The sequence below is a fragment of the Anomaloglossus baeobatrachus genome, chromosome 11 (genome assembly GCF_048569485.1).
Source record: "Anomaloglossus baeobatrachus isolate aAnoBae1 chromosome 11, aAnoBae1.hap1, whole genome shotgun sequence".
Lineage (NCBI taxonomy): Eukaryota > Metazoa > Chordata > Amphibia > Anura > Aromobatidae > Anomaloglossus > Anomaloglossus baeobatrachus.
This window is the reverse complement of record NC_134363.1, coordinates 151,539,569-151,564,780: the sequence shown is the minus strand read 5'-3', so window position 1 is coordinate 151,564,780 and position 25,212 is coordinate 151,539,569. Positions and strand designations below refer to the sequence as shown.

General features: G+C 50.3%; 1 protein-coding gene across 1 annotated transcript in view; it reads right to left on the bottom strand.

The window, feature by feature from the left end:
* Positions 1 to 25,212, bottom strand: part of ACAP3 (ArfGAP with coiled-coil, ankyrin repeat and PH domains 3) — a 266,420-nt gene that overhangs the window by 25,137 nt on the left and 216,071 nt on the right. Inside the window, exons 16-17 of the mRNA XM_075327683.1 lie at positions 20,652 to 20,721; positions 20,469 to 20,563 (exon numbers count right to left, since the gene is read on the bottom strand). Coding sequence (XP_075183798.1) covers positions 20,469 to 20,563; positions 20,652 to 20,721 — 165 coding nt within the window. The remainder of the gene's footprint in view (positions 1 to 20,468; positions 20,564 to 20,651; positions 20,722 to 25,212) is intronic.

Genomic DNA, 25,212 nt, shown 5'->3' with positions numbered 1-25,212 from the left:
AAGGAATTTACGGTAAGTAACAAAATTCCCTTCTTCTTCGGCGCTCCATTGGGAGACCCAGACGATTGGGACGTCCAAAAGCTGTCCCTGGGTGGGTAAATTAATACCTCAAGTTAGAGCTGCAAAACAGCCCTCCCCTACGAGGAGGCAACCGCCGCCTGCAGGACTCTTCTACCTAGGCTGGCGTCCGCCGAAGCGTAGGTATGCACCTGATAATGTTTGGTGAAAGTGTGCAGACTCGACCAGGTAGCTGCCTGGCACACCTGCTGAGCCGTAGCCTGGTGTCGTAATGCCCAGGACGCACCCACGGCTCTGGTAGAATGGGCCTTCAGCCCTGATGGAACCGGAAGCCCAGCAGAACGGTAGGCTTCAAGAATCGGTTCCTTGATCCATCGAGCCAGGGTGGATTTGGAAGCCTGCGATCCTTTGCGCTTACCAGCGACAAGGACAAAGAGTGCATCCGAGCGGCGCAGGGGCGCCGTGCGGGAAATGTAGATTCTGAGTGCTCTCACGAGATCCAACAAATGCAAATCCTTTTCATACCGATGAACTGGATGAGGACAAAAGGAAGGCAAGGAGATATCCTGATTGAGATGAAAAGAGGATACCACCTTAGGGAGAAACTCCTGAATCGGGCGCAGCACTACCTTGTCCTGGTGAAAAACCAGGAAGGGAGCTTTGGATGACAGCGCTGCCAGCTCGGATACCCTCCGAAGAGACGTGACCGCTACCAGAAAGGCCACTTTCTGTGAGAGTCGAGAAAGTGAAACATCCCTCAGAGGCTCGAAGGGCGGCTTCTGGAGAGCAACTAGTACCCTGTTCAGATCCCATGGATCTAACGGCCGTTTGTACGGAGGGACGATGTGACAAACCCCCTGCAGGAACGTGCGTACCTGAGGAAGTCGTGCTAGACGCTTTTGAAAAAATACCGATAGCGCTGAGACTTGCCCTTTAAGGGAGCCGAGCGATGAGCCTTTTTCCAAACCAGATTGCAGGAAGGAAAGAAAAGTAGGCAATGCAAATGGCCAGGGGGACACTCCCTGTGCCGAGCACCAGGATAAGAAAATCTTCCACGTTCTGTGGTAGATCTTAGCAGACGTGGGCTTCCTAGCCTGCCTCATGGTGGCCACGACCCCTTGAGATAATCCTGAAGATGCTAGTATCCAGGACTCAATGGCCACACAGTCAGGTTCAGGGCCGTAGAATTCAGATGGAAAAACGGCCCTTGTGAGAGTAAGTCTGGCCGGTCTGGTAGCGCCCACGGTTGGCCGACCGTGAGATGCCACAGATCCGGATACCACGACCTCCTCGGCCAGTCTGGAGCGACGAGCAAGACGCGGCGGCAATCGGACCTGATCTTGCGTAGCACTCTGGGCAAGAGTGCCAGTGGGGGAAACACATAGGGCAGCTGGAACTGCGACCAATCTTGCACTAAGGCGTCTGCCGCCAGAGCTCTGTGATCGCGAGACCGTGCCATGAAAGTTGGGACCTTGTTGTTGTGCCGGGACGCCATTAGGTCGACGTCCGGCCTTCCCCAGCGGCGACAGATTTCCTGAAACACGTCCGGGTGAAGGGACCATTCCCCTGCGTCCATACCCTGGCGACTGAGGAAGTCTGCTTCCCAGTTTTCTACGCCGGGGATGTGAACTGCGGATATGGTGGAGGCCGTGGCTTCCACCCACATCAGAATCCGCCGGACTTCCTGGAAGGCTTGCCGACTGCGTGTCCCGCCTTGGTGGTTGATGTATGCCACCGCTGTGGAGTTGTCCGACTGAATTCGGATCTGCTTTCCTTCCAGCCACTGCTGGAAGGCTTGTAGGGCAAGATACACTGCCCTGATTTCCAGAACATTGATCTGAAGGGTGGACTCCTGCTGAGTCCACGTACCCTGAGCCCTGTGGTGGAGAAAAACTGCTCCCCACCCTGACAGACTCGCGTCTGTCGTGACCACCGCCCAGGATGGGGGTAGGAAGGACCTTCCTTGTGATAATGAGGTGGGAAGAAGCCACCATTGAAGAGAGTCCTTGGCCGTCTGGGAAAGGTAGACTTTCCTGTCTAAGGACGTCGACTTCCCGTCCCATTGGCGGAGAATGTCCCATTGAAGTGGGCGCAGATGAAACTGCGCAAACGGGACTGCCTCCATTGCTGCCACCATCTTCCCCAGGAAGTGCATGAGGCGTCTTAAGGGGTGCGACTGGCCTTGAAGGAGAGAGTGCACCTCTGTCTGTAGTGAACGCTGCTTGTCCATCGGAAGCTTCACTATCGCTGAGAGAGTATGAAACTCCATGCCAAGATATGTTAGTGATTGGGTCGGTGACAGATTTGACTTTGAAAAGTTGATGATCCACCCGAAAGTCTGGAGAGTCTCCAGCGCAACGTTCAGGCTGTGTTGGCATGCCTCTTGAGAGGGTGCCTTGACAAGTAGATCGTCCAAGTAAGGGATCACCGAGTGTCCCTGAGAGTGCAAGACTGCTACCACTGCTGCCATGACCTTGGTGAAAACCCGTGGGGCTGTCGCCAGACCAAATGGCAGGGCTACGAACTGAAGGTGTTCGTCTCCTATAACGAAGCGTAGAAAACGCTGGTGCTCTGGAGCAATCGGCACGTGGAGATAAGCATCTTTGATGTCTATTGATGCTAGGAAATCTCCTTGAGACATCGAGGCAATGACGGAACGGAGAGATTCCATCCGGAACCGCCTGGTTTTCACGTGCTTGTTGAGCAGTTTTAGGTCCAGAACAGGACGGAAAGAGCCGTCCTTTTTTGGCACCACAAACAGATTGGAGTAAAAACCTTGACCTCGTTCCTGAAGAGGAACAGGGATCACCACTCCTTCTGCCCTTAGAGAGCACACCGCCTGCAGAAGAGCATCGGCTCGGTCGGGATGTGGGGAAGTTCTGAAGAACCGAGGCGGAGGACGAGAACTGAACTCTATCCGGTACCCGTGAGACAAAATGTCTGTTACCCACCGGTCCTTGACCTGTGGCAGCCAAATGTCGCAAAAGCGGGAGAGCCTGCCACCGACCGAGGATGCGGAGAGAGGAGGCCGAAAGTCATGAGGCAGCCGGCTTGGAAGCGGTTCCTCCGGCTGCTTTCTTTGGGCGTGAGTGAGCCCGCCAGGAATCTGAGCTCCTCTGCTCCTTCTGAGTCCTTTTGGACGAGGAGAATTGGGCCCTGCCCGAACCTCGAAAGGACCGAAACCTCGACTGTCCCCTCCACTGTTGAGGTTTGCTTGATCTGGGCTGGGGTAAGGAAGAGTCCTTACCCTTGGACTGTTTAATGATTTCAGCCAATTGCTCACCAAACAGTCTGTCTTGAGATAATGGCAAACTGGTTAAGCATTTTTTGGAAGCAGAATCTGCTTTCCATTCCTTTAACCATAAGGCTCTGCGTAAAACCACCGAGTTGGCGGACGCCATTGACGTACGGCTGGTAGAGTCCAAGACCGCATTGATAGCGTAAGTCGCAAACGCAGACATTTGCGAGGTCAAGGACGCCACTTGCGGCACTGATGGACGTATGACAGAGTCCACCTGCGCCAGACCAGCTGAAATAGCTTGGAGTGCCCACACGGCTGCGAATGCTGGAGCAAACGACGCGCCGATAGCTTCATAGACAGATTTCAACCAAAGGTCCATCTGTCTGTCATTGGCATCTTTAAGTGAAGCCCCATCTTCCACTGCAACTATGGATCTAGCCGCAAGCCTGGAGATTAGGGGGTCCACCTTTGGACACTGGGTCCAGCGTTTGACCACGTCAGGGGGAAAGGGATAACGTGTATCCTTAAGACGTTTGGAGAAACGCTTATCTGGATAAGCATGGTGTTTCTGGACTGCTTCTCTGAAGTCAGAGTGGTCCAGAAAAGTACTCAATTTACGCTTGGGATACCTGAAATGGAATTTCTCCTGCTGTGCTGCTGCCTCCTCCGCTGGAGGAGAAATATCCAGCAGTCTATTGATGGCCGCTATAAGATCATTCACCATGGCGTCACCATCAGGGGTATCCAGGTTGAGAGCGGTCTCAGGATTAGACTCCTGATCACCTAGCTCTGTCTCATCATACAGAGAATCCTCTCGCTGAGACCCTGACCAGCGTGATGACGCCGAGGGTCTCTCCCAGCGAGCTCGCTTAGGCTGCCTGGGACTGTCGTCCGAGTCAGAGCCTTCAGCCTGTGATGCCTGGGACCCCCTTGGAGCACGGATTAGTTCCAACTGAGGGGGCCCGGGGAACATTGAATCAACAGTGCCCATGGTCTGAGTGACCGGCCTGGACTGCAAAGTTTCTAGAATTTTTGTCATAGTCACAGACATCTTATCAGCAAAAACTGCAAACTCTGTCCCCGTCACCGGGACAGGGTTCACAGGCGTCTCTGCCTGGGCCACTACTAGCATAGACTCCGGCTGACGAAGTGGCACAGGGACCGAACATTGCACACAATGGGGGTCAGTGGAACCTGCCGGTAGATCAGCCCCACATGCGGTACAGGCAGCATATAAAGCCTGTGCCTTGGCACCCTTGCTTTTTGCGGATGACATGCTGTTGTCTCCTCAGAGCAATATAGGGGTATAAGCCAAGAAGCGACCGTACAGTGCAATATATAGGTACAGACAAAAGTACACAAAACAACACTGTGGCACTAGTGGGGTCAGCACCTAGGTGCTGCTTACCGCCCGCTTAACAGCGGGTGTGTGGTCGCCAGAATCCCCTGTCTGGGTCTCCCAGGGCTATGTCCGTTCTCCAGCTCAGACTGCGTGCAGGAATGGCTGCCGGCGTCCTGTGAAGAGGGGCGGGCCGTGGGCGTGCTGCAGACAAAGAGCGGGAAACTGGCGTCCCACTGTGCCCAGTGAGAGGGCTGGAGTATGTAAATAAGACTCCAGCCCTCGGCGCTGACTATTGTACAGCGTCTCTCCCCTTCCCTGACTGACAGGGCTGGGGGCGGGAACGAAACGTAACTAGGCCGCAGAAGCCGGGGACTAGATTTATAAGCGCTGCCGTCGTAAAAGCACGGTCGGCGCGAAGTCCCCGGCGCACCACAAGTCTCAGCCGCGCCGCAGTCCCCGGGGGCGGCCGGCGCGGTAGTTCCCCACACATAAACTCACTCAGCTAAGCTGCAGTGAGTATAACCCAAGCGCGCAGCGCTACTGTCCCCGGCGCACTAGAACACCCAGCAACGCTGGAGTGTGTCTGTGCCTGTCTGTACGGGGACACAGAGTACCTGAATGTTGCAGGGCCTTGTCCCTGACGGTACCTAGCTCCGTATCCAGCAGGATCTCCGGGTCTGGGGATGGAGCCCGGCCTCAAAGCCTGGAGGCCGGTAAGATCCCACTTCACCAGAGCCCTCAGGGGGATGGGGAAGGAAAACAGCATGTGGGCTCCAGCCTCCGTACCCGCAATGGGTACCTCAACCTTAACAAACACCGCCAACAAGAGTGGGGTGAGAAGGGAGCATGCTGGGGGCCCTTTAGCATGGGCCCTCTTTTCTTCCATCCGATATAGTCAGCAGCTACTGCTGACTAAACAGTGGAGCTATGCGTGGATGTCTGACCTCCTTCGCACAAAGCTTGAAAACTGAGCAGCCCGTGATCCCACGGGGGGTGTATAGCCAGAAGGGGAGGGGCCTTACACTTTTTAGTGTAATGCTTTGTGTGGCCTCCGGAGGCAGTAGCTATACACCCAATCGTCTGGGTCTCCCAATGGAGCGCCGAAGAAATATCTGATAGAAATTGTAGGAATTGTACACATTTCTTTACAAACACTCCACATTTTAGGAGGTCAAAAGTAATTGGACAAATAAACCAAACCCAAACAAAATATTTTTATTTTCAATATTTTGTTGCGAATCCTTTGGAGGCAATCACTGCCTTAAGTCTGGAACCCATGGACATCACCAAACGCTGGGTTTCCTCCTTCTTAATGCTTTGCCAGGCCTTTACAGCTGCAGCCTTCAGGTCTTGCTTGTTTGTGGGTCTTTCCATCTTAAGTCTAGATTTGAGCAAGTGAAATGCATGCTCAATTGGGTTTAGATCTGGTGATTGACTTGGCCATTGCAGAATGTTCCACTTTTTTGCACTCATGAACTCCTGGGTAGCTTTGGCTGTATGCTTGGGGTCATTGTCCATCTGTACTATGAAGCGCCGTCCGATCAACTTTGCGGCATTTGGCTGAATCTGGGCTGAAAGTATATCCCGGTACACTTCAGAATTCATCCGGCTACTCTTGTCTGCTGTTATGTCATCAATAAACACAAGTGACCCAGTGCCATTGAAAGCCATGCATGCCCATGCCATCACGTTGCCTCCACCATGTTTTACAGAGGATGTGGTGTGCATTGGATCATGTGCCGTTCCCTTTCTTCTCCAAACTTTTTTCTTCCCATCATTCTGGTACAGGTTGATCTTTGTCTCATCTGTCCATAGAATACTTTTCCAGAACTGAGCTGGCTTCATGAGGTGTTTTTCAGCAAATTTAACTCTGGCCTGTCTATTTTTGGAATTGATGAATGGTTTGCATCTAGATGTGAACCCTTTGTATTTACTTTCATGGAGTCTTCTCTTTACTGTTGACTTAGAGACAGATACACCTACTTCACTGAGAGTGTTCTGGACTTCAGTTGATGTTGTGAACGGGTTCTTCTTCACCAAAGAAAGTATGCGGCGATCATCCACCACTGTTGTCATCCGTGGACGCCCAGGCCTTTTTGAGTTCCCAAGCTCACCAGTCAATTCCTTTTTTCTCAGAATGTACCCGACTGTTGATTTTGCTACTCCAAGCATGTCCACTATCTCTCTGATGGATTTTTTCTTTTTTTTCAGCCTCAGGATGTTCTGCTTCACCTCAATTGAGAGTTCCTTAGACCGCATGTTGTCTGGTCACAGCAACAGCTTCCAAATGCAAAACCACACACCTGTAATCAACCCCAGACCTTTTAACTACTTCATTGATTACAGGTTACCGAGGGAGACGCCTTCAGAGTTAATTGCAGCCCTTAGAGTCCCTTGTCCAATTACTTTTGGTCCCTTGAAAAAGAAGAGGCTATGCATTACAGAGCTATGATTCCTAAACCCTTTCTCCGATTTGGATGTGAAAACTCTCATATTGCAGCTGGGAGTGTGCACTTTCAGCACATATTATATATATAATTGTATTTCTGAACATGTTTTTGTAAACAGCTAAAATAACAAAACTTGTGTCACTGTCCAAATATTTCTGGACCTAACTGTATAAAGCCTTTATAAATCCACTGCAAAAATAAAAATAATATTTTTCTGGTTCTCAATGTTCAATATTAAAGGGGATATCCACTTCTTGAACAACCGCTTCTCATTCTCCTTCTTCGCCCCCAGAAAAAAAAAAAGCTTATACTCACCTCCGGTGCCATAACAATAAATAAGCCTATACTCACCTCCGGTGCCATAACAATAAATAAGCCTATACTCACCTTCAGTGTCATAAAAAAATAGATAAGCCTATACTCACCTCCGGTGCCATAAAAATTAATAAGCCTATACTCACCTCCGGTGCCATAAAAATAAATAAGCCTATACTCACCTCCGGTGCCATAACAATAAATAAGCCTATACTCACCTCCGGTGCCATAACAATAAATAAGTCTATACTCACCTCCGGTGCCATAACAATAAATAAGCCTATACTCACCTCCGGTGCCATAACAATAAATAAGCCTATACTCACCTCCGGTGCCATAACAATAAATAAGCCTATACTCACCTCCGATGCCATAAAAATAAATAAGCCTATACTCACCTCTGGAGCGGCTGCAGTTCCAGCGATGTCTGAAGTTGCATTTGCAGGGCCCATGTGACATTGTTACGACTCGCGGGCCCTGCGACCAATCAGCACCCCCTCTCCTTTTCCCCGCTTTCGGACATTTGAGCAGGATGTGAGCGCAGCGCTGACTTCCTGTTTAAAAGTCCGAAGGCGGGGTGAAGGAAGCCGGCACTGATTGGTCGTGGGGCCCGCATGTCGTTACAATGTTACGTGGGCCCCAGGAACGCAGCTTCAGACATTGCTGGAACAGCAGCCGCCCCAGAGGTGAGTATAGGCTTATTTATTTTTACGGGGGCGAACAAGGGGAATTAGAAGGGGTTGTCCAAGTAGTGGAAAACCCCTTTAAATAGGGTCATGAATTAAGTAGTAATGTAATGTAAAAAACTTAATTTATATTGAAATTTTGAAAGGTAATAAAGGTTCATGACTTCAGATTTCATAGAATCATAGAATGGTGCAGTTGGAAGGGACCTCAAGGGCCATTGGGTCCAACCTCCTGCGAGTGCAGGTTTTCCTAAATCATCCCAGCTATATGTTTATCTAGTTTCCACTTGAAAATTTCCATTGATGGAGAGCTCACTACCTGCCATGGTAGCCTGTTCCACTCCCTGACTGCCCTCACCACCTCCCGTGGTCACCGGTTCCACTCCCTGACTGCCCTCACCACCTCCCGTGGTCACCGGTTCCACTCCCTGACTGCCCTCACCACCTCCCGTGGTCGCCTGTTCCACTCCCTGACTGCCCTCACCACCTCCCGTGGTCGCCTGTTCCACTCCCTGACTGCCCTCACCACCTCCCGTGGTCACCTGTTCCACTCCCTGACTGCCCTCACCACCTTCTGTGGTCACCTGTTCCACTGTCTGACTGCCCTCACTGCCTTCCGTGGTCGCCTGATCCACACCCTGACTGCCCTCACTGTCAGAAAGTTTTTCCTAATGTCTAATCTGAATCTCCTTCCTTTAAGTTTCATCCCATTGCTTCTTGTACTTCCTTGTGCTAATGGGAACAGGGTAGATCCCTCTGCACTGTGACTGCCTTTCAGATATTCGTAAACCGCTACCCTGTTTCCCCGAAAATAAGACACTGTCTTATATTTTTTTTTGCCCTGAAAAAAGCACTATGTCTTATTTTCAGGGGGTGTCTTATTCTCGAGGAGACATGGTTGGGGGTAAGTTTACCCCACACAAAAAGCAGACTCCCCCATCCCAGGATCGTCATACTTACCAGCCCAGGGCGTCTGTATGGCTCCCAGATCCTCCTGTGATCTCCCAGCAGGTACGCTGCATGCCTCCCCTGTATCTCTCTCTCACACACACACACACACACACACACACACACTTCTCCCTGTGATCTCCCTGCAGCTGTGCTCCCTTGCGTCTGGCTGACATCAGATCACACACACACACACACACACACACACACACACACACCAGATCACACTCACACACCAGATCACACTCACTCACAAACACACACACACACACCCCACTTCTTCCCACCCACCCCACGATCCCAGCAGCTGTGCTGCACGCCGTGCTCCTCTGCCTCATGCCGACACTCATAGATCCGATCGCTTGCGTTCACACACAGTCACACATCAGACAGTATACACGCACACATCTGATCGTATACACTCACACACCCTTCTCCCTGTGCCCTCCGGTGGGCGGTCCCAGCAGTTGTGCTGCACGCCGTGCTCCTCTGCCTTCTGCAGACACTCACAGATCCGATCGCATACACTCACACATCAGACAGCATACACGCACACATTCGATCGCATACACTCACACACACTGACGATATCGCACATACGCGCTCACACACTCACAACATCCGGAGATACCACATGCTTCCGGCCATGTGATCCTCCGGCAGGTCCTGGAAGGTCACTGCACGTACAGTATCGCCGTCGAGAAGCAAGCGATATCACTGGATGTTGTGAGTGTGTGGATGCGATCTGATGTGTGTGAGAGTGAGTGTGATCTGATGTGTGTGTGATCTGATGTGTGCGTGTGTGTGTGATCTGATGTGTGCATGTGTGTGTTCCGCCGCTGCAGGACCTTGATGCGCTCACCTGCTCCCGGTCGGCTTCTGGCGAGTATGATCGGGGGTCTTCTTTCTTCTGTCTTCTCTCTTCTGGGGGTGTCCGCTGCCTATAATGAAGTGTCCTGCAGTGTCTTTAACTCTTTCACCGCTGCATGACACTTCATTATTGACCGCGGCTATGTCTTATTTTCAGGGGATGTCTTATTTTAAAGCTTCCCTGAAAACTCCTGGGATGTCTTATTTTCAGGGGATGTCTTATTTTCGGGGAAACACGGTATTAAGTCTCCTCTCAGCCTTCTCTTTTTCAAACTAAACATCCCTAGTTCTTTTAGCCGTTCTTCATATGACATGGTTTGCAGACCTTCTACTATCTTGGTTGCTCTTCTTTGGACTTTACAGGGTTTATTATGAGTGGATGATTTTTATCAAGTAGCTCAAAAGTATATTATCTGCAAAGAAATCCCTGACTGTAACTGCTGAAAACTGGCACCTTAAGAAGATCCTTGCAGAAATGGTATTTCCTGATTATAACGTGAGACTCTTTACTGTCATGCACTTTCTATACCTATAACCTGTACAGACTGTAAGTAAAGGTTACTGATATTGCACTGTATCAATGGGACATTCCTGAGAATCTACAATCTCGTGGTTAGTCACTGAGCGCCACCTAGAGGTCCACATAATTCCTCAGTTAGGCTGTTTTCTTTGTCGCTCCATTGGGAGACCCAGACAATTGGTGTATAGCTATTGCCTCTGGAGGCCACACAAAGTATTACACTTAAAAGTGTAAGGCCCCTCCCCTTCTGGCTATACACCCCCAGTGGGATCACTGGCTCACCAGTTTTGTGCTTTGTGCGAAGGAGGCAACACATCCACGCATAGCTCCACTTTTTAGTCAGCAGCAGCTGCTGACTATGTCGGATGGAAGAAAAGAGGACACATATAGTGTCCCCAGCATGCTCCCTTCTCACCCCACTGTATGTCGGAGGTGTTTGTAAGGTTGAGGTACCCATTGCGGGTACGGCGGCAGGAGCCCACATGCTGATTCCTTCCCCATCCCTTTTTACAGGGCTCTGGGTGAAGTGGGATTTACCGGTCTCCAGGCACTGAGACCGTGCTCCATCTACAGCCCCTGGAGAAGATGCTGGATGGAGCGGAGTACATCAGGGACATGGCCCTGCTTCCTCAAGGTACTCTGTGTCCCCGTGCATTTGGCGCTCACACCGCAGCATGCTGGGTGTTGTAGTGCGCCGGGGGACATCAGCGCTGCGGCGCCTGTGCCATGGCCTCATTCAGCTTTGCTGAAGCAGGCTCACTTATGGGAATTGGTCGCGCCGGCCGCTGGGACTGCGGCGCGGCTGGCACTTGTAGTGCGCCGGGGACTTCAGCGCGGCCTGCGCTTTTACGGCGGCCGCGCTGATAACTAGAGTCCCCGGCTTTTGCGGCCTGCTTCCGTTCGTTCCCGCCCCCAGACCTGCCAGTCAGGAGAGGGGCGGGACGCTGGCCACTTCCAGGAATCGGTCGCGCCGGCCGCTGGCAGCGGCGCGGCTGGCACTTGTGGTGCGCCGGGGACTTCAGCGCGGCCCGCGCTTTTACGGCGGCCGCGCTGATAACTAGAGTCCCCGGCTTTTGCGGCCTGCTTCCGTTCGTTCCCGCCCCCAGACCTGCCAGTCAGGAGAGGGGCGGGACGCTGGCCACTTCTATGAATCGGTCGCGCCGGCTGCTGGAACTGCGGCGCGGCTGGCACTTGTGGTGCGCCGGGGACTTCAGCGCGGCCCGCGCTTTTACGGCGGCCGCGCTGTTAACTCGAGTCCCCGGCTTCTGGGCCTAGTCTCCCTTCGTTACCGCCCACAGCCCTGACAGTCAGGGTAGGGGCGTGACGCTGCATAGAGCAGAGCTGAGAGCTGGAGTATGTTTTGCATACTCCACCCCTCTCACTGTGTGCACTGTGAATCCGGATTCCCGCACTTTCTCAGGCACGCCCACGGCTTCCTTCTCTACAAGGACACCGGCAGCCATTAGTGTCAGTTTCTGTACGATACAGAGACAAGTGTGGAAGACCCTGGCATTCTGATAGTCACACAATCGCTGTAACAGGCGTTAAGCAGCACCTGTGGTGCTAACCCCACTAGTGCAGAAGTGCACTTATAGATATGCTTGTACTATATACATTGCACTGTTTGGTCGCACGTTGTATATACCCTCCTGGATTATGCGGAGGAGTTATCAGCATATTCTCTGTGTAAAACAAAGGTGCAGAACCACATGTTTTTCTATACAGCTGGTACAGCATGTACGGCTATACGGCCGGCAGGTACATAGACTCCCATTGTATGCACTAATGGCCAGGGGATGAGGACGGTGTCTGCAGTATTTACTGACAGTTTTTCTGAGACTATGGCTATGATACTAGAAGCCTAGCAGTCCGGACATGTCTCTCACAATATGGGCACTGTTGAATCATTGATCCATGGCCCCCCTCAGTGTGAATAACTAACAGCTCCGGGAATGTCACACGCATCCCAGAGTCACGGCTCTGCACGGACGTCAGTCCCAGACAGCCTAAGTGGGCTCGCTATGAGCGGCCTCGGTTTCATCAGGGTCCTAACAGAAGGACTCGCTGTGTAATGAGGCGGAAGTAGCGGCTCAGGATTCTGATCCTGAGACCGCTCTCAATCTGGATACACCTGATTGTGACGCCATAGTAAATAATCTTATAGCGTCCATCTATAGAATGTGGGTTATTTCTCACAGCTCCTCCAGTGGAGGAGTCAGCTTCACGTATTTTTCTGGACCACTCTGCCTTCAGAGAGGCAGTCCAGGAACACCACGCTTATCCAGATATGCGCTTCTCCAAACGGCTTAGGATACACGTTATCCCTGTCCCCTGACTTGGTCAAGGACTGGACCCAATGTCCCGAGCGGCATCCTCCAATCTCCAGGCTTGTAGCTAGATCCATAGTTGCAGTGGGAGATGGAACTGCAAACTCAAAGATGCCACTGACAGACAGATGGATCTCTGGTCGAAAGCCATCTATGAGGCTGTCGGCGCACCGTTGGCTCCGGCATTCTCTCCCTTGGGGCACTCCAAGCTATTTCAGCTTGTCTTACACAGATTGACACGGTTACACGTACATCTGTGCCGCAGGTGGCATCCTTAACCTCTCAAATGTCTGCATTTGTTTCTTACGCGATTCAGGTTGTCCTGGACTCTGCGAACCGTGCGGCGGTAGCCTCCGCTACTCCGTGTTTTTAAGCAGAGCCTGGTCTGCTCGTTAAGTGAATGGAAGGCAGATTCTGCTTCCAAAAAAGGTTGCCTAACCAGTTGCCTTTTTCTGCTGACCGACTGTTTGGTGAGCGTTGGATGTAACCATCAAACAGTCCAGGGGTAAGGATTCATCCTTTCCTCAGCCCGGACACAACAAACCCCAACAGAGCAAGAGGCAGTCGGGGTTTTCGGCCTTTTCGAGGCTCGGGCAGGTCCCATTTTTCCTCGTCCAATGTGGACTCAAAAGGATCAGAGGAGCTAAGATTCTTAGCGGGCTCAGTCTCGCCCAAAAAAGCGACAGTCTGAAAACCCGCTTCCAAGGCGGCTTCCTCATGACTTGCGGCCTCGGTCGGTAGCAGGCTCTCCCGCCTTGGCGATATTTAGCTGCCATAGGTCAATGACCATTGAGTGTGAGACATTCTGTCTCACGGGTACAGGATAGAGCTCACTTCTCGTCCTCCAACTCGATTTTTCAGAATTTCTCCACCTCCCGGCCGGGCCGCTGCTCTTCTGCAAACAGGGTGCACTCTATAGGCAGAAAGAGTGATGACCCCCGTTCCTCTTCAGGAACAAGGTCACGGTTGTTACCCCAAATTCTTTGCGGTACCTATAACAACGGGCCGTTCCGTCCCGTTCTGGATCTAAAAATGCTCAGCAAGCTCGTGGACACCAGGCGGTTCCGGATGGAATCCCTCCGCCATGTCATCGCCTCAAGGTCCCAAGGATATTTCCTAGCATCATTAGGCATCAAGGATGCTTATCCACACGTGCCGATTGATCCAGAGCACTAGCGTTTCTACGCTTCGTTATAGGAGACGAACACCCTCTGTTCGTAGCTCTACCTTCCGGCTAGCGACAGTCCAACTGGTCTTCGCCAAGGTCAGGGCAGCAGTAGTCACAGTCCTACACTCTCAGGGTCACTCTGTGGTCCCGTATTTAGACGATCTACTTGTCAAGGCACTCTCTTAGGAAACATGCCAACACTGCCCGAACGTTGCGCTGGAGACTCTCTAGAGTTTTGGGTGGATCATCAACTTTTTAAAGTCAGATCCGACCCCGACCCTATCGATAACATATCTAGGCATAGAGTTTCTTACTCTCTCAGCGATAGTGAAGCTGCCGCTAGACAAACAGCATTCACTACGGGCTGCAAGCTCTTCTTTAAGAACCAGTCGCACACATTGAGACGCCTCATGCACTTCCTACGTAAGATGGTAGCAATGGAGGCAGTTCCTTTCGCGCAGTTTTACTGCGTCCACTACAATGGGACATTCTCCGCCAATGGGACGAGGAGTCGACGTCCCTCAACAGAGTCGTCGTTCTTTCTCAGGCGGCCAAGGAATCTCTACGGTGGTGGCTTCTTCTCACCTCTTGGTCAAAAAGAAGGTCCTTCCTATCCCCGTCCTGGGCGATAGTTACGACAGACGCGAGTCTATCAGGGTGGGGAGCAGTTTTTCTCCACTACAGCGCTCAGGGTACGTGGACTCAGCAAGAGTCCACTCTTCAGATCAATGTTCTTGAACACAGAGCAGTGTATCTTGCCCTACAATCCTTCCAACAGCGGCTGGAAAGCAAGCATATCCGACTTCAGTCGGACAGCTCCACAGCGGTGGCATACATCAACCACCAAGGAAGAACGCGCAACCGGCAAGCCTTCCAGGAAGTCCGGCAGGTTCTGATGTGGGTGGAAGACACGGCATCCACCATATCCACAATTCACATCCCAAGTGTGGAAACTAGGAAGCTGACTTCCTAAGTCGCTGAGGTGTGGCCGAAAGAGTATGGTCTCCTCACCCGGACGGGTTTCAGGAGATCTGGCGCCGCTGACAGAGGCCGGACGTCGATCTAATGGCGTCACGGCACAACAACAATGTGCCAGCTTCATGGCACGGTTTCACAATCATCGAGCTCTGGCGGCAAACGCCTTAGTTCAGCATTGGTCGCAGTTCCAGCTACCTTAGGTGCCACCTCTGGCATTGTTGCCCAGAGTACTGCGCTAGATCAAGACCGACTGCGGCCGCGCCATCCTCGTCGCTACAAATTGGCCGAGGATGTTGTGGTACCAGACCAGTCAGACTGGCTGTCTCAAGGGCCATTCTTCCATTTGAATTCTACGGCCCTCAACCGGATGGTGTGGCATTGAGTCCTGGAACCTAGTGTCGTCAGGATTACCTCAGGACGTGGTTGCCACCATGAGACAGGCTAGCATACCAACGTCCGCCAAGATTGACCACAGGACGTGGAAGATGTTCTTATCTCGGTGCTCGGCGCAGGGTGTTTCTCCCTGGCCGGTTGCATCGTCTATGTTTCCTTCCTTCCTGCAATCTAGGTAGGAAAATGGGTTGTCGCTCAGTTCCCTTTAGGGACAAGTCTCAGCGCTATCTGTATTTTTTCAGAAACGACGACTTCCTCAGGTACGCATGTTCCTACGGGGAGTTTGTCTTCTCAGCACTCCGTACAAGCGGCCGTTAGAGCCCTGAGATCTGAACAAGGTTCTAATTGCTCTCCAGATGCCGCCTTTCGAGCCTTTGAAGGATGTCTCCCTTCCCGTTTTTCACGGGAAGTGGCCTTCTAGTAACGGTCTCGTCTCTTAGGAGAGTTTCCGAGCTAGCAACGCTCTCATACAAACTCCCTTCCTGGTCCTTCACCAGGACAGGGTAGTTCTGCGTCCGGTTCCGGAATTTCTCCCTAAGGTGGTATCCCATTTTCATATCAATCAGGATATCACCTCACCTTCTTTGTGTCCTCGTCCAGTCCATCAATTTCAGAAAGATTTGCATCTGTTGGTTCTGGTGAGAGCACTCAGGTTCTACTTCCCGCATGGCGCTCCTGCGCCACCCGGATGCACTCTTTGTCCTTGTCGCTGGTCGGCGTAAACAGTCGCAAGCTTCCAGATCCACCCTTGCTCGGGGGCTCGAGGAACCAATTCTTGAAACCTACAGTTCTACTGGGCTTCTGGTTCTCTCAAGGCCGAAGGCCCATTCTACCAGAGCCGTGGGTGCATCCTGGGCATTACGGCACCAGGCTACGGCTCAGCAGGTGTGTCAGGCACCCACCTGGTCGAGTCTACTTACTTTTACCAAGCATTATCAGATGCATACCTACGCTTCGGCAGACGCCAGCCTAGGTAGATAAGTCATTCAGGCGGCGGTTGGCCACCTGTAGGAGAGGGCCGTTTGACGGCCCTATCATGAGGTATTCTTTTACCCACCCAGGGATTGCTTTTGGACATCCCAATTGTCTGGGTCTCCCAATGGAGCGACAAAGAAGAAGGGAATTTTGTTTACTTACCGTAAATTCCTTTTCTTCTAGCTCCAATTGGGAGACCCAGCACCCGCCCTGTTTTCTCGGGGTTTTTCTGTTTTTTCGGGTACACATGTTGTTCATGTGGTATGGTTCAGTTCTCCGATGTTTCCTCGGATTGAATTGGTCTTTAAACCAGTTATTGGCTTTCCTCCTTCTTGCTTTGGCACTAAAACTGGTGAGCCAGTGATCCCACTGGGGGTGTATAGCCAGAAGGGGAGGGGCCTTACACTTTTAAGTGTAATACTTTGTGTGGCCTCCAGAGGCAATAGCTATACACCAATTGTCTGGGTCTCCCAATTGGAGCTAGAAGAAAAGGAATTTACGGTAAGTAAACAAAATTCCCTTCTTTGCTGCATTTTTTCTTGCAGATTTTAATTAATACTGCAAGGAAAAACACATCACAGAAAAGTCTATGAGTCCTGAGTTGCTGTGCACGTTACAGATTTTTTCCTTGCAGATTTTGGTGCAGAAAAAAAATCTGTAGCATGTCAATTTTTTCTGCGTCCGATATAATCCACTACAATGCTCGATCACCGAAGTGGATTATATCTGTCAGTGGTGCACTCGTAGCAGTGACACTTCGCCTTTCACACCATACATCTGTCATGGTGTGTGAGGCTCTCCGTAGCTCAGTAACCTGGGGTCATCATGGTGATGACCCAGGGGTGCCATGGCAGCGATCGGGTCCCTGTGATCACATTATAGGGAACCGATCGCCAGGGAGAGGTAAGTGATCCATCTCCCTGCCTCCTGAACGCTACGACTGCATTGATCTATTGGGAGCAACGCAGACACTGCACCCGTCGGCGATCGCTGGTGTACAGCACAGGAACCCCCACGATTGCCAAGACTAAAAAATGAAAAACGAATGGAAAAAATGTGTAAACACTAGGGATGATCGAATACCTCAAATATTCGGCTTCGCGAATATTTGCCAAATAGGTCGCCGCTATTCGACTATTCGCGAATATTCGATGCACAATGTAAGTCCATGGGAAACCCAAATAACTATTCGGAACTATTCAGGCTTTTTATAGACTTACATCGTGTATCGAATATTCGCATAGCGGCGAATTATTCGTCGAATATTCGCAAAGCCGAATATTTGAGGTATTCGATCATCTCTAGTAAACACGATAAAAAAAAAAAAAGTGATTTTTTTTTTTGCAGCATTTTTTTTCTGCCAAAACATGCAGTTTTGTGGCAGAAAATGTGCTACTTGGGCACATATGCTTAAGGGTGCTTTACACGCTGCGACATCGCTAGCGATAGCACCCGCCCTCGTCGTACGTGCGACATGTGGTGATCGCTGCCGTAGCGAACAATATCGCTACGGCAGCGTCATGCGCACATACCTGTGCAGTGACGTCGCTGGAGACACCGAACAATCTCTCCTTTAAGGGGGAGGTGCGTTCGGCGTCACCGCGACGTCACTAAGCGGCCGTCCAATAGCAGAGGAGAGGAGGAGATGAGCGGCCGGAACATCCCGCCCACCTCCTTCCTTCCTCATTGCCGGTGGACGCAGGTAAGGAGATGTTTGTCGTTCCTGCGGTGTCACACATAGCGATGTGTGGAGCTGCAGGAACGACGAACAACCAGCGGCATGCACCACCAACGACATTATGAAAAGGAGCGACGTGTCAACGATCAACGATTTTTTCCGTTTTTGCGATCGTTGATCGTCGCTCCTAGCTGTCACATGCTGCGATGTCGCTAACGGCGCCGGAACGTGCGTCACAAACACCGTGACCCCGACGATATATCGTTAGCGATGTCGCAGCGTTTAAAGTACCCTTTAGTCGGGATCAGACTCTAAAGACCTCTGAAATTCCTGGTCTGTATATATACTGCAATATCCTGATGGACGGTGCGTCTCCTGACCTGATATTACAGCCTCATAGGCATTGATAAGGCTATATATTTGGATCAGGAAACCTACAATCTAGTTGGGCATCGTAGTCCGCATACAGATCGTGAAATACCACCTAAGGGTATGTGCCCATGATGTGTCCTGGGCGCAGCGGGTCCTGACCTGCGGGGTTGTGGGTCTCCTCAGACCACAGCTACTTGTACCTACGATTAGAGTTCAGTGCGCTGCGGTCTCTCGCTTGTGTTCTCCCTACGGAGGACGGATGTGAATCCGCAGCAAACAATTGACATGCTGTGGCTTGGAAAGACACACCGCAGATCAGTGTTTGCTGTGGAAAAAACAAGCACATTGGGCGCGGGATTTCTAGAAATCTCATCCACTATGCTTGCACTGTACACCGAAAAGTAAGAAACAGTGAGCTGATATGCATAATATAGGTAGAATACCACCAATTCATACAATCAGATGAGGACTGAGTGTAAGGGCAAATCGCATAAACATTGGAGGACACAAGGGAAGAAAAAAGCGATCATCAAAGCCCAAACACCTGATTAGATTAAATTAAATTAATTTTATTAGATGTAAATACAAAATCGCCATTATAATATAATTAGTGCAGGTAATAGTGGGAACAACATTGTAGACTTTTAACTTCTCTTGTCTCCTTGTACTGTACACCGCAGCGTTTTGAACGTAGCTGAAGCACGCTACATCCAAAATGCTGCAAACACTGATCGTGGGCACGCAGCCTTAAGGCCCTGTGCGCACTTACCAGATTTTGCCGCGGATTTTCTGCGGATTTGCTGCATGTTTCGCTGCAGAAAATGTTCATAACATCTCTGCAGTGAATCACCAGCAAAACCTATGGGAAAAAAAAATCCTGTGCGCACTGGGCGGATTTTGACAGCTGCATGTTTTGCTGCGGGATTCCCGCAGCAAAAACAATTGCATGTCACTTCTTTTCCGCACGTCGCTGCGGGATCTCACTCCATTGACTCCAATGTAAACGTGAAATCACGCAGGGAATAACGCAGGCAGCAAATTCTGTGCGGTTCACTGCGTTTTCCTGCGTTATTCCCTGCGGTATTTCGCGGTTTACCTCCGGTAATGTACATCGCCTGTCTGCGGTTTTGCAGGGAAGTGATGTCATTACAGGAAGAGGAAGCAAAGCAGAGTAAACACACACAAAGATCACACACAGACATCACAGACATAGAACACAGACACATAGAACACACATAGAAAGCAAACGGAAATATAGAAAACAAAACACGTGGGCTCCGCTGTATATTTAAGCACACAGCGGCGGCCCGGTATTCTCAGGCTGGGGAGGGGGAGGGGCAGGGTTAATGTCCCCCACCTCACTCCCCCTCCCGCAGCCGAGAATATCAGCCGCAGTTGCCCCGGGACTGTCGCATGCATTATGCAGCAGTACCAGAGTGTCTCCGGCTCTTCTTGCTGCCGTGTAGCAGTGGCAGTCAAGGTAATACAAGGAGTTAATGGTGGCGGATCACCGCCATTAACTCCAGGCTTGATCATGGCAGCGTCTATGAGACAGCTGACATGATCAACCCGTAAGTAAAGTGAAAAAACACACACCGAAAAATCCTTTATTTTAAATAAAACACAAATAAGCCTCGTTCACCCTTTTATTAACCCCTCCCGAAACAAAGCTCCAACGTAATCCACAGCTCTGGCGTCCTGCGATGCTTGCATCCAGCCGCGACTGACACAGCGCTGAATGCAGGCTCGCAGTAGAGGTAACTCCAGGGCATTTCCCACGGCCGGTAATGTGAACTCACTGCCGACCGTGAGAAATGCAGCGTGTGCTCACAGGGACTCTGTCTATCTATCTATCTATCTATCTATCTATCTATCTATCCCTCTGTCTGTCTATCTATTCTTCTATCTATTCTTCTGTCTATTTCTCTATCTCAGAATGAAATGACTTTTTTTTTTTTCAATGCGCTTTATTGCATTGAATGCAATAAAGCACATACCAACCCGTACGCGGCAAAACCGCGGCAATACCGCAGCAAACCGCATGCGGTTTTTCGCGTTTTTTTTACCGCGGGTGCGGTAATCTTTGAATACCTGCGGAATTTTCTTGAGAAAATTCCATTTTCCAGTGCGCACAGGGCCTAAGACTAATTTAATAACCAAAAATGCACAGACTCCATAAATACATACCGAGAACATCCTGGCGTGGGCTTTTTCAAAGCTAGCTGTTCACACTTCGCCTCGTAGATCTGATTGATTGTGCTATTTCCCAGCTCACACATTAACTAGAGGGAGAAAAAGAGGAAAATTGTGTGAAAACGTCTAATTTTCAGTTTTGATAATTCTGTAATGGACTGTACAATGCTTTTTTACCTTAAGCAGCTCTGGTTCCCAGGAGTCCAACGTAAGAGATCGCACTTTAGAGCAGTGCACCCCGAGACTCCTGCAAGACATAAGACAATATGATCATTGCAAAGGTCTAAAAATCACAAGGAATAGATAAAAAACAAACAGATTTGGCTCAAAGCAAATTGTATGAAATTAAAAGTTATGTTGTTTTGTTTTTTTTACGTAGATGGGAAGCCAACTACACACTGTAGAGTCCTAATGAGGACTAGCCAGTCCGGCATTATATGATGTCTCCAGCTTTATTGCAACTCTCATCATTCACCAAAATAAGAAAGAAGAAGAGACAATGGAACACAGGACAGATTACCTATCATGTAAATAGTGGGAAAGGAAACTTTCCTGTGCATCTGTTATAATTGGCACTGCCCCTTTGTAGCACATGGTAGAGAGTGCCTTTTCTTCATTAGCGAGACGTGTATGATAGGTAAAGGTCCCATGGCCAGCAATCCCAACCAGTGATATAACTTTGACGATAGTTGAAATAATCCTTTAAAAGGGAACTTGTCACCAGATTTGGCCCCCATCAGTCAGCCCCTACATACAGCATTCCAGAATACTGTATATAAGAGCCCAGAGTGCTCTGTATAATGTAAAAAATACTTCTGCTGAGGGCAGATCAAAGTACAGTAATGCGCAGGCAAAAGGAAAGGTTAACCCCTTAACGACCGCGGGCCGTAAAATTACGTCCCTGCAATCATAATCTTACTGCCCGCGGTCTGCCGGCGGCAGCATGCTGCGATCGGCGCACATCTCAGCTGATTTTCACAGCTGAGATGTGTGCCTGCTAGGCACGAGCAGAATCGTTATCTGCTCGTGCCGTATAACCCCTTATATGGCGCTGTCAATATGTGACAGCGCCATTATAAGCGCGATCGCGGTAAAAATTTACTTACCGCCCGATACCGGAAGTCACGTGACGCGATCACGTGACTCCCGATAGTTGTCATGGTAGCACAGGGTCATGTGATGACTCCTGTACTACACCTGACTTGCTTTCACTTTCACAGCAAAAGAGAAAGACAGTGTATCTGCTGTTTACAGCCTTGTGGCTGTGATCAGCAGATACTGCAGAGCGATCGGATTGCTGATCGCAATAGCCCCCTAGGGGGACTAGTAAAAAAAAAAAAAAAAAAAAAAAAGTTTTAAAAAATTAAAAAAAAACAAAAAAACCTAAAAAGTTCAAATCACCCCCCATTCGCCCCATTGAAAATTAAAGGGTTAAAAAAATAAAAAATATACACACATTTGGTATCGCCGCGTTCAGAAACGCCCGATCTATCAAAATATAAAATCAATTAATCTGATCAGTATACGGCGTAGCGGCAAAAAAATTCCAAACGCCAAAACGATGTTTTTTTGTCTCCACAACTTTTGCGCAAAATGCAATAAGAGGCGATCAAAACGTAGCCTCTGCGCAAAAATGGTACCGTTAAAAACGTCAGCTCGAGACGCAAAAAATAAGCCGTCATTGAGCCATAGATCCCGAAAAATGAGAACGCTACGGGTCACGGAATATGGCGTAAAACGTGCGCCACTTTTTTCGGACAAACTTCCGATTTTTTTTAACCCCTTATATAAAAGTAAACCTATACATGTTTGGTGTCTACGAACTCACACTGACCTGAGGCATCATACCCACACATCAGTTTTACCATATAGTGAACACAGTGAATAAAATATCTCAAAAACCATAGTGCTATCGCACTTTTTTTGCAATTTTTCTGCATTTGGAATTTTTTTGCCGTTTTCTAGTATGCTATATGGTAAAACTGATGGTTTCATTTAAAAGTACAGCTCGTTCCGCAAAAAATGAGCCCTCACATGACCATATTGACTGAAAAATAAAAAAGTTACGTCTCTCAGAAAAAGAATGGAGAAAAAAAAACCGGAAAGCGAAAAATCGGCCGGTCGTGAAGGGGCTAAAGACCTCCCGAGCATGTGCACTACAATACTTTGATCTTACCTGAGCAGGGAAGATCAAAGTGCGCCTGCGCAGGACCTCACTGACTGACTGTGTGGAAGACATACTGTTCGGACACATCATGCACACAGGCCTCAGTAGAGAGGAAGCGCCGGACCGGAGAGCAGTGACACCCATCAGACCGGACCCCCACAAGGAGGCGCCGGACTGAAGAACAGCGATGGCCCCTAGGTATTAGAAAAGTCATTGTTACATTATACAGATCGGCCTGGGCTCTTATATACATTATTCTAGAACTGGTGGTGGTCGCAGCTTATAGGCACCAAATCTGGTGACAGGTTCCCATTAAACGAAGGGAATTTTGTTTACTTACCGTAAATTCCTTTTCTTCTAGCTCTAATTGGGAGACCCAGACAATTGGGTGTATAGGCTATGCCTCCGGAGGTTGCACAAAGTATTACACTTAAAAGTGTTAAGCCCCTCCCCTTCTGCCTATACACCCCCCGTGCTCTCACGGGATCCTCAGTTTTGGTGCAAAAGCAAGAAGGAGGAAAAAATTATAAACTGGTTTAAAGTAGATTCAATCCGAAGGAATATCGGAGAACTGAAACCATTCAACATGAACAACATGTGTACACAAAAAAACAGGGGCGGGTGCTGGGTCTCCCAATTAGAGCTAGAAGAAAAGGAATTTACGGTAAGTAAACAAAATTCCCTTCTTCTTTGTCGCTCTATTGGGAGACCCAGACAATTGGGACGTCCAAAAGCAGTCCCTGGGTGGGTAAAATAATACCTCGTAATAGAGCCGAAAAAACGGCCCCTTTCTACAGGTGGGCAACCGCCGCCTGAAGGACACGTCTGCCTATGCTGGCATCCGCCGAAGCATAGGTATGAACCTGATAGTGTTTCGTGAAAGTGTGCAGGCTCGACCAGGTAGCCGCCTGACACACCTGCTGAGCCGTAGCCTGGTGCCTCAAAGCCCAGGACGCGTCCACGGCTCTGGTAGAATGGGCCTTCAGCCCTGAGAGAACCGGAAGCCCAGCCGAACGGTAGGCTTCGAAAATTGGCTCTTTGATCCACCGAGTCAAGGTTGATTTGGAAGCCTGTGACCCTTTACGCTGGCCAGCGACAAGGACAAAGAGTGCATCCGAGCGGCGCAGAGGCGCCGTACGAGAAATGTAGAGTCTGAGTGCTCTCACCAGATCTAACAAGTGCAAATCCTTTTCACATTGGTGAACTGGATGAGGACAAAAAGAAGGTAAGGAGATATCCTGATTGAGATGAAAGGGGGATACCACCTTAGGGAGAAATTCCGGAACCGGACGCAGAACCACCTTGTCCTGGTGAAAACCAGGAAAGGGGCCTTGCATGACAGCGCTGCTAGCTCAGACACTCTCCGAAGTGAAGTGACTGGTACTAGAAAAACCACTTTCTGCGAAAGGCGTGAGAGAGAAATATCTCTCATTGGCTCGAATGGTGGTTTCTGAAGAACATCAGCACCCTGTTCAGATCCGAAGGTTGTAACGGCCGCTTGTAAAAAGGAACGATGTGACAAACCCCCTGCAGGAACGTGCGTACCTGTGGAAGTCTGGCTAGGCACTTCTGGAAAAAACACAGAGAGCGCTGAGACTTGTCCCTTAAGGGAGCCGAGCGACGAACCCTTTTCCAGTCCAAATTGAAGGAAGGACAGGGAAGGGGGCAAGGCAAATGGCCAGGGAGAAAAAACCCTGAGCAGAGCACCACGACAGGAATATTTTCCGCGTCCTGTGGTTAGACCTTGGCGGACGTTTGTTTACTAGCCTGTCTCATAGTGGCAATGGCTTCTTGAGATAATCCTGAAGACGCTAGAATCCAGGACTCAATGGCCACACAGCCAGGTTGAGGGCCCCAGAATTCAGATGGAAAAAACGGCCCTTGAGACAGCAATTCTGGTCGGTCTGGCAGTGCCCCCGGTTGGCCGACCGTGAGATGCCACAGATCCGGGACCACGACCTCCTCTGCCAGTCTGGAGCGACGGGGATGACGCGGCGGCAGCCGCGGCAGTCTGCCGTGATCTTGCGTAACACTCTGGGCAACAGTGCCAACGGTGGGAGCACGTAAGTAAGCTGAAACTGCGACCAGTGTTGAACTAAGGCGTCTGTCGCCATAGCTCTGGGATCTTGAGACTGTGCCATGAACGTCGGAACCTTGTTGTGGTGCCGGAAAGCAATTAGGTCGACGTCCGGCATGCCCTAGTGGCAACATATCTCGTGAAACCCGTCCTGGTGAAGGGACCCTTGCTCTGCGTCCATGCCCTGGCGACTGAGAAAGTCTGCCCCAAGTGTTCCACGCCTGGGATGTGAACTGCGGATATGGTGGAGGCTGTGGCTTCCATCCACAGCAGAAGCCGCCGGACTGTAAGCCACCGCTGTGGAGTTGTCCGACTGAATTCGGATCTTCTTACCTTCCAGCCACTGCTGGAACGCTTTTAGGACGAGATACACTGCTCTGATCTCCAGAACATTGATCAGAAGCGAGGACTCAATGGTGAGTCCACGTACCTTGAGCCCTGTGGTGGAGAAAAATTGCTCCCCACGGAAACCTACTCACGTCCGTCGTGACCAC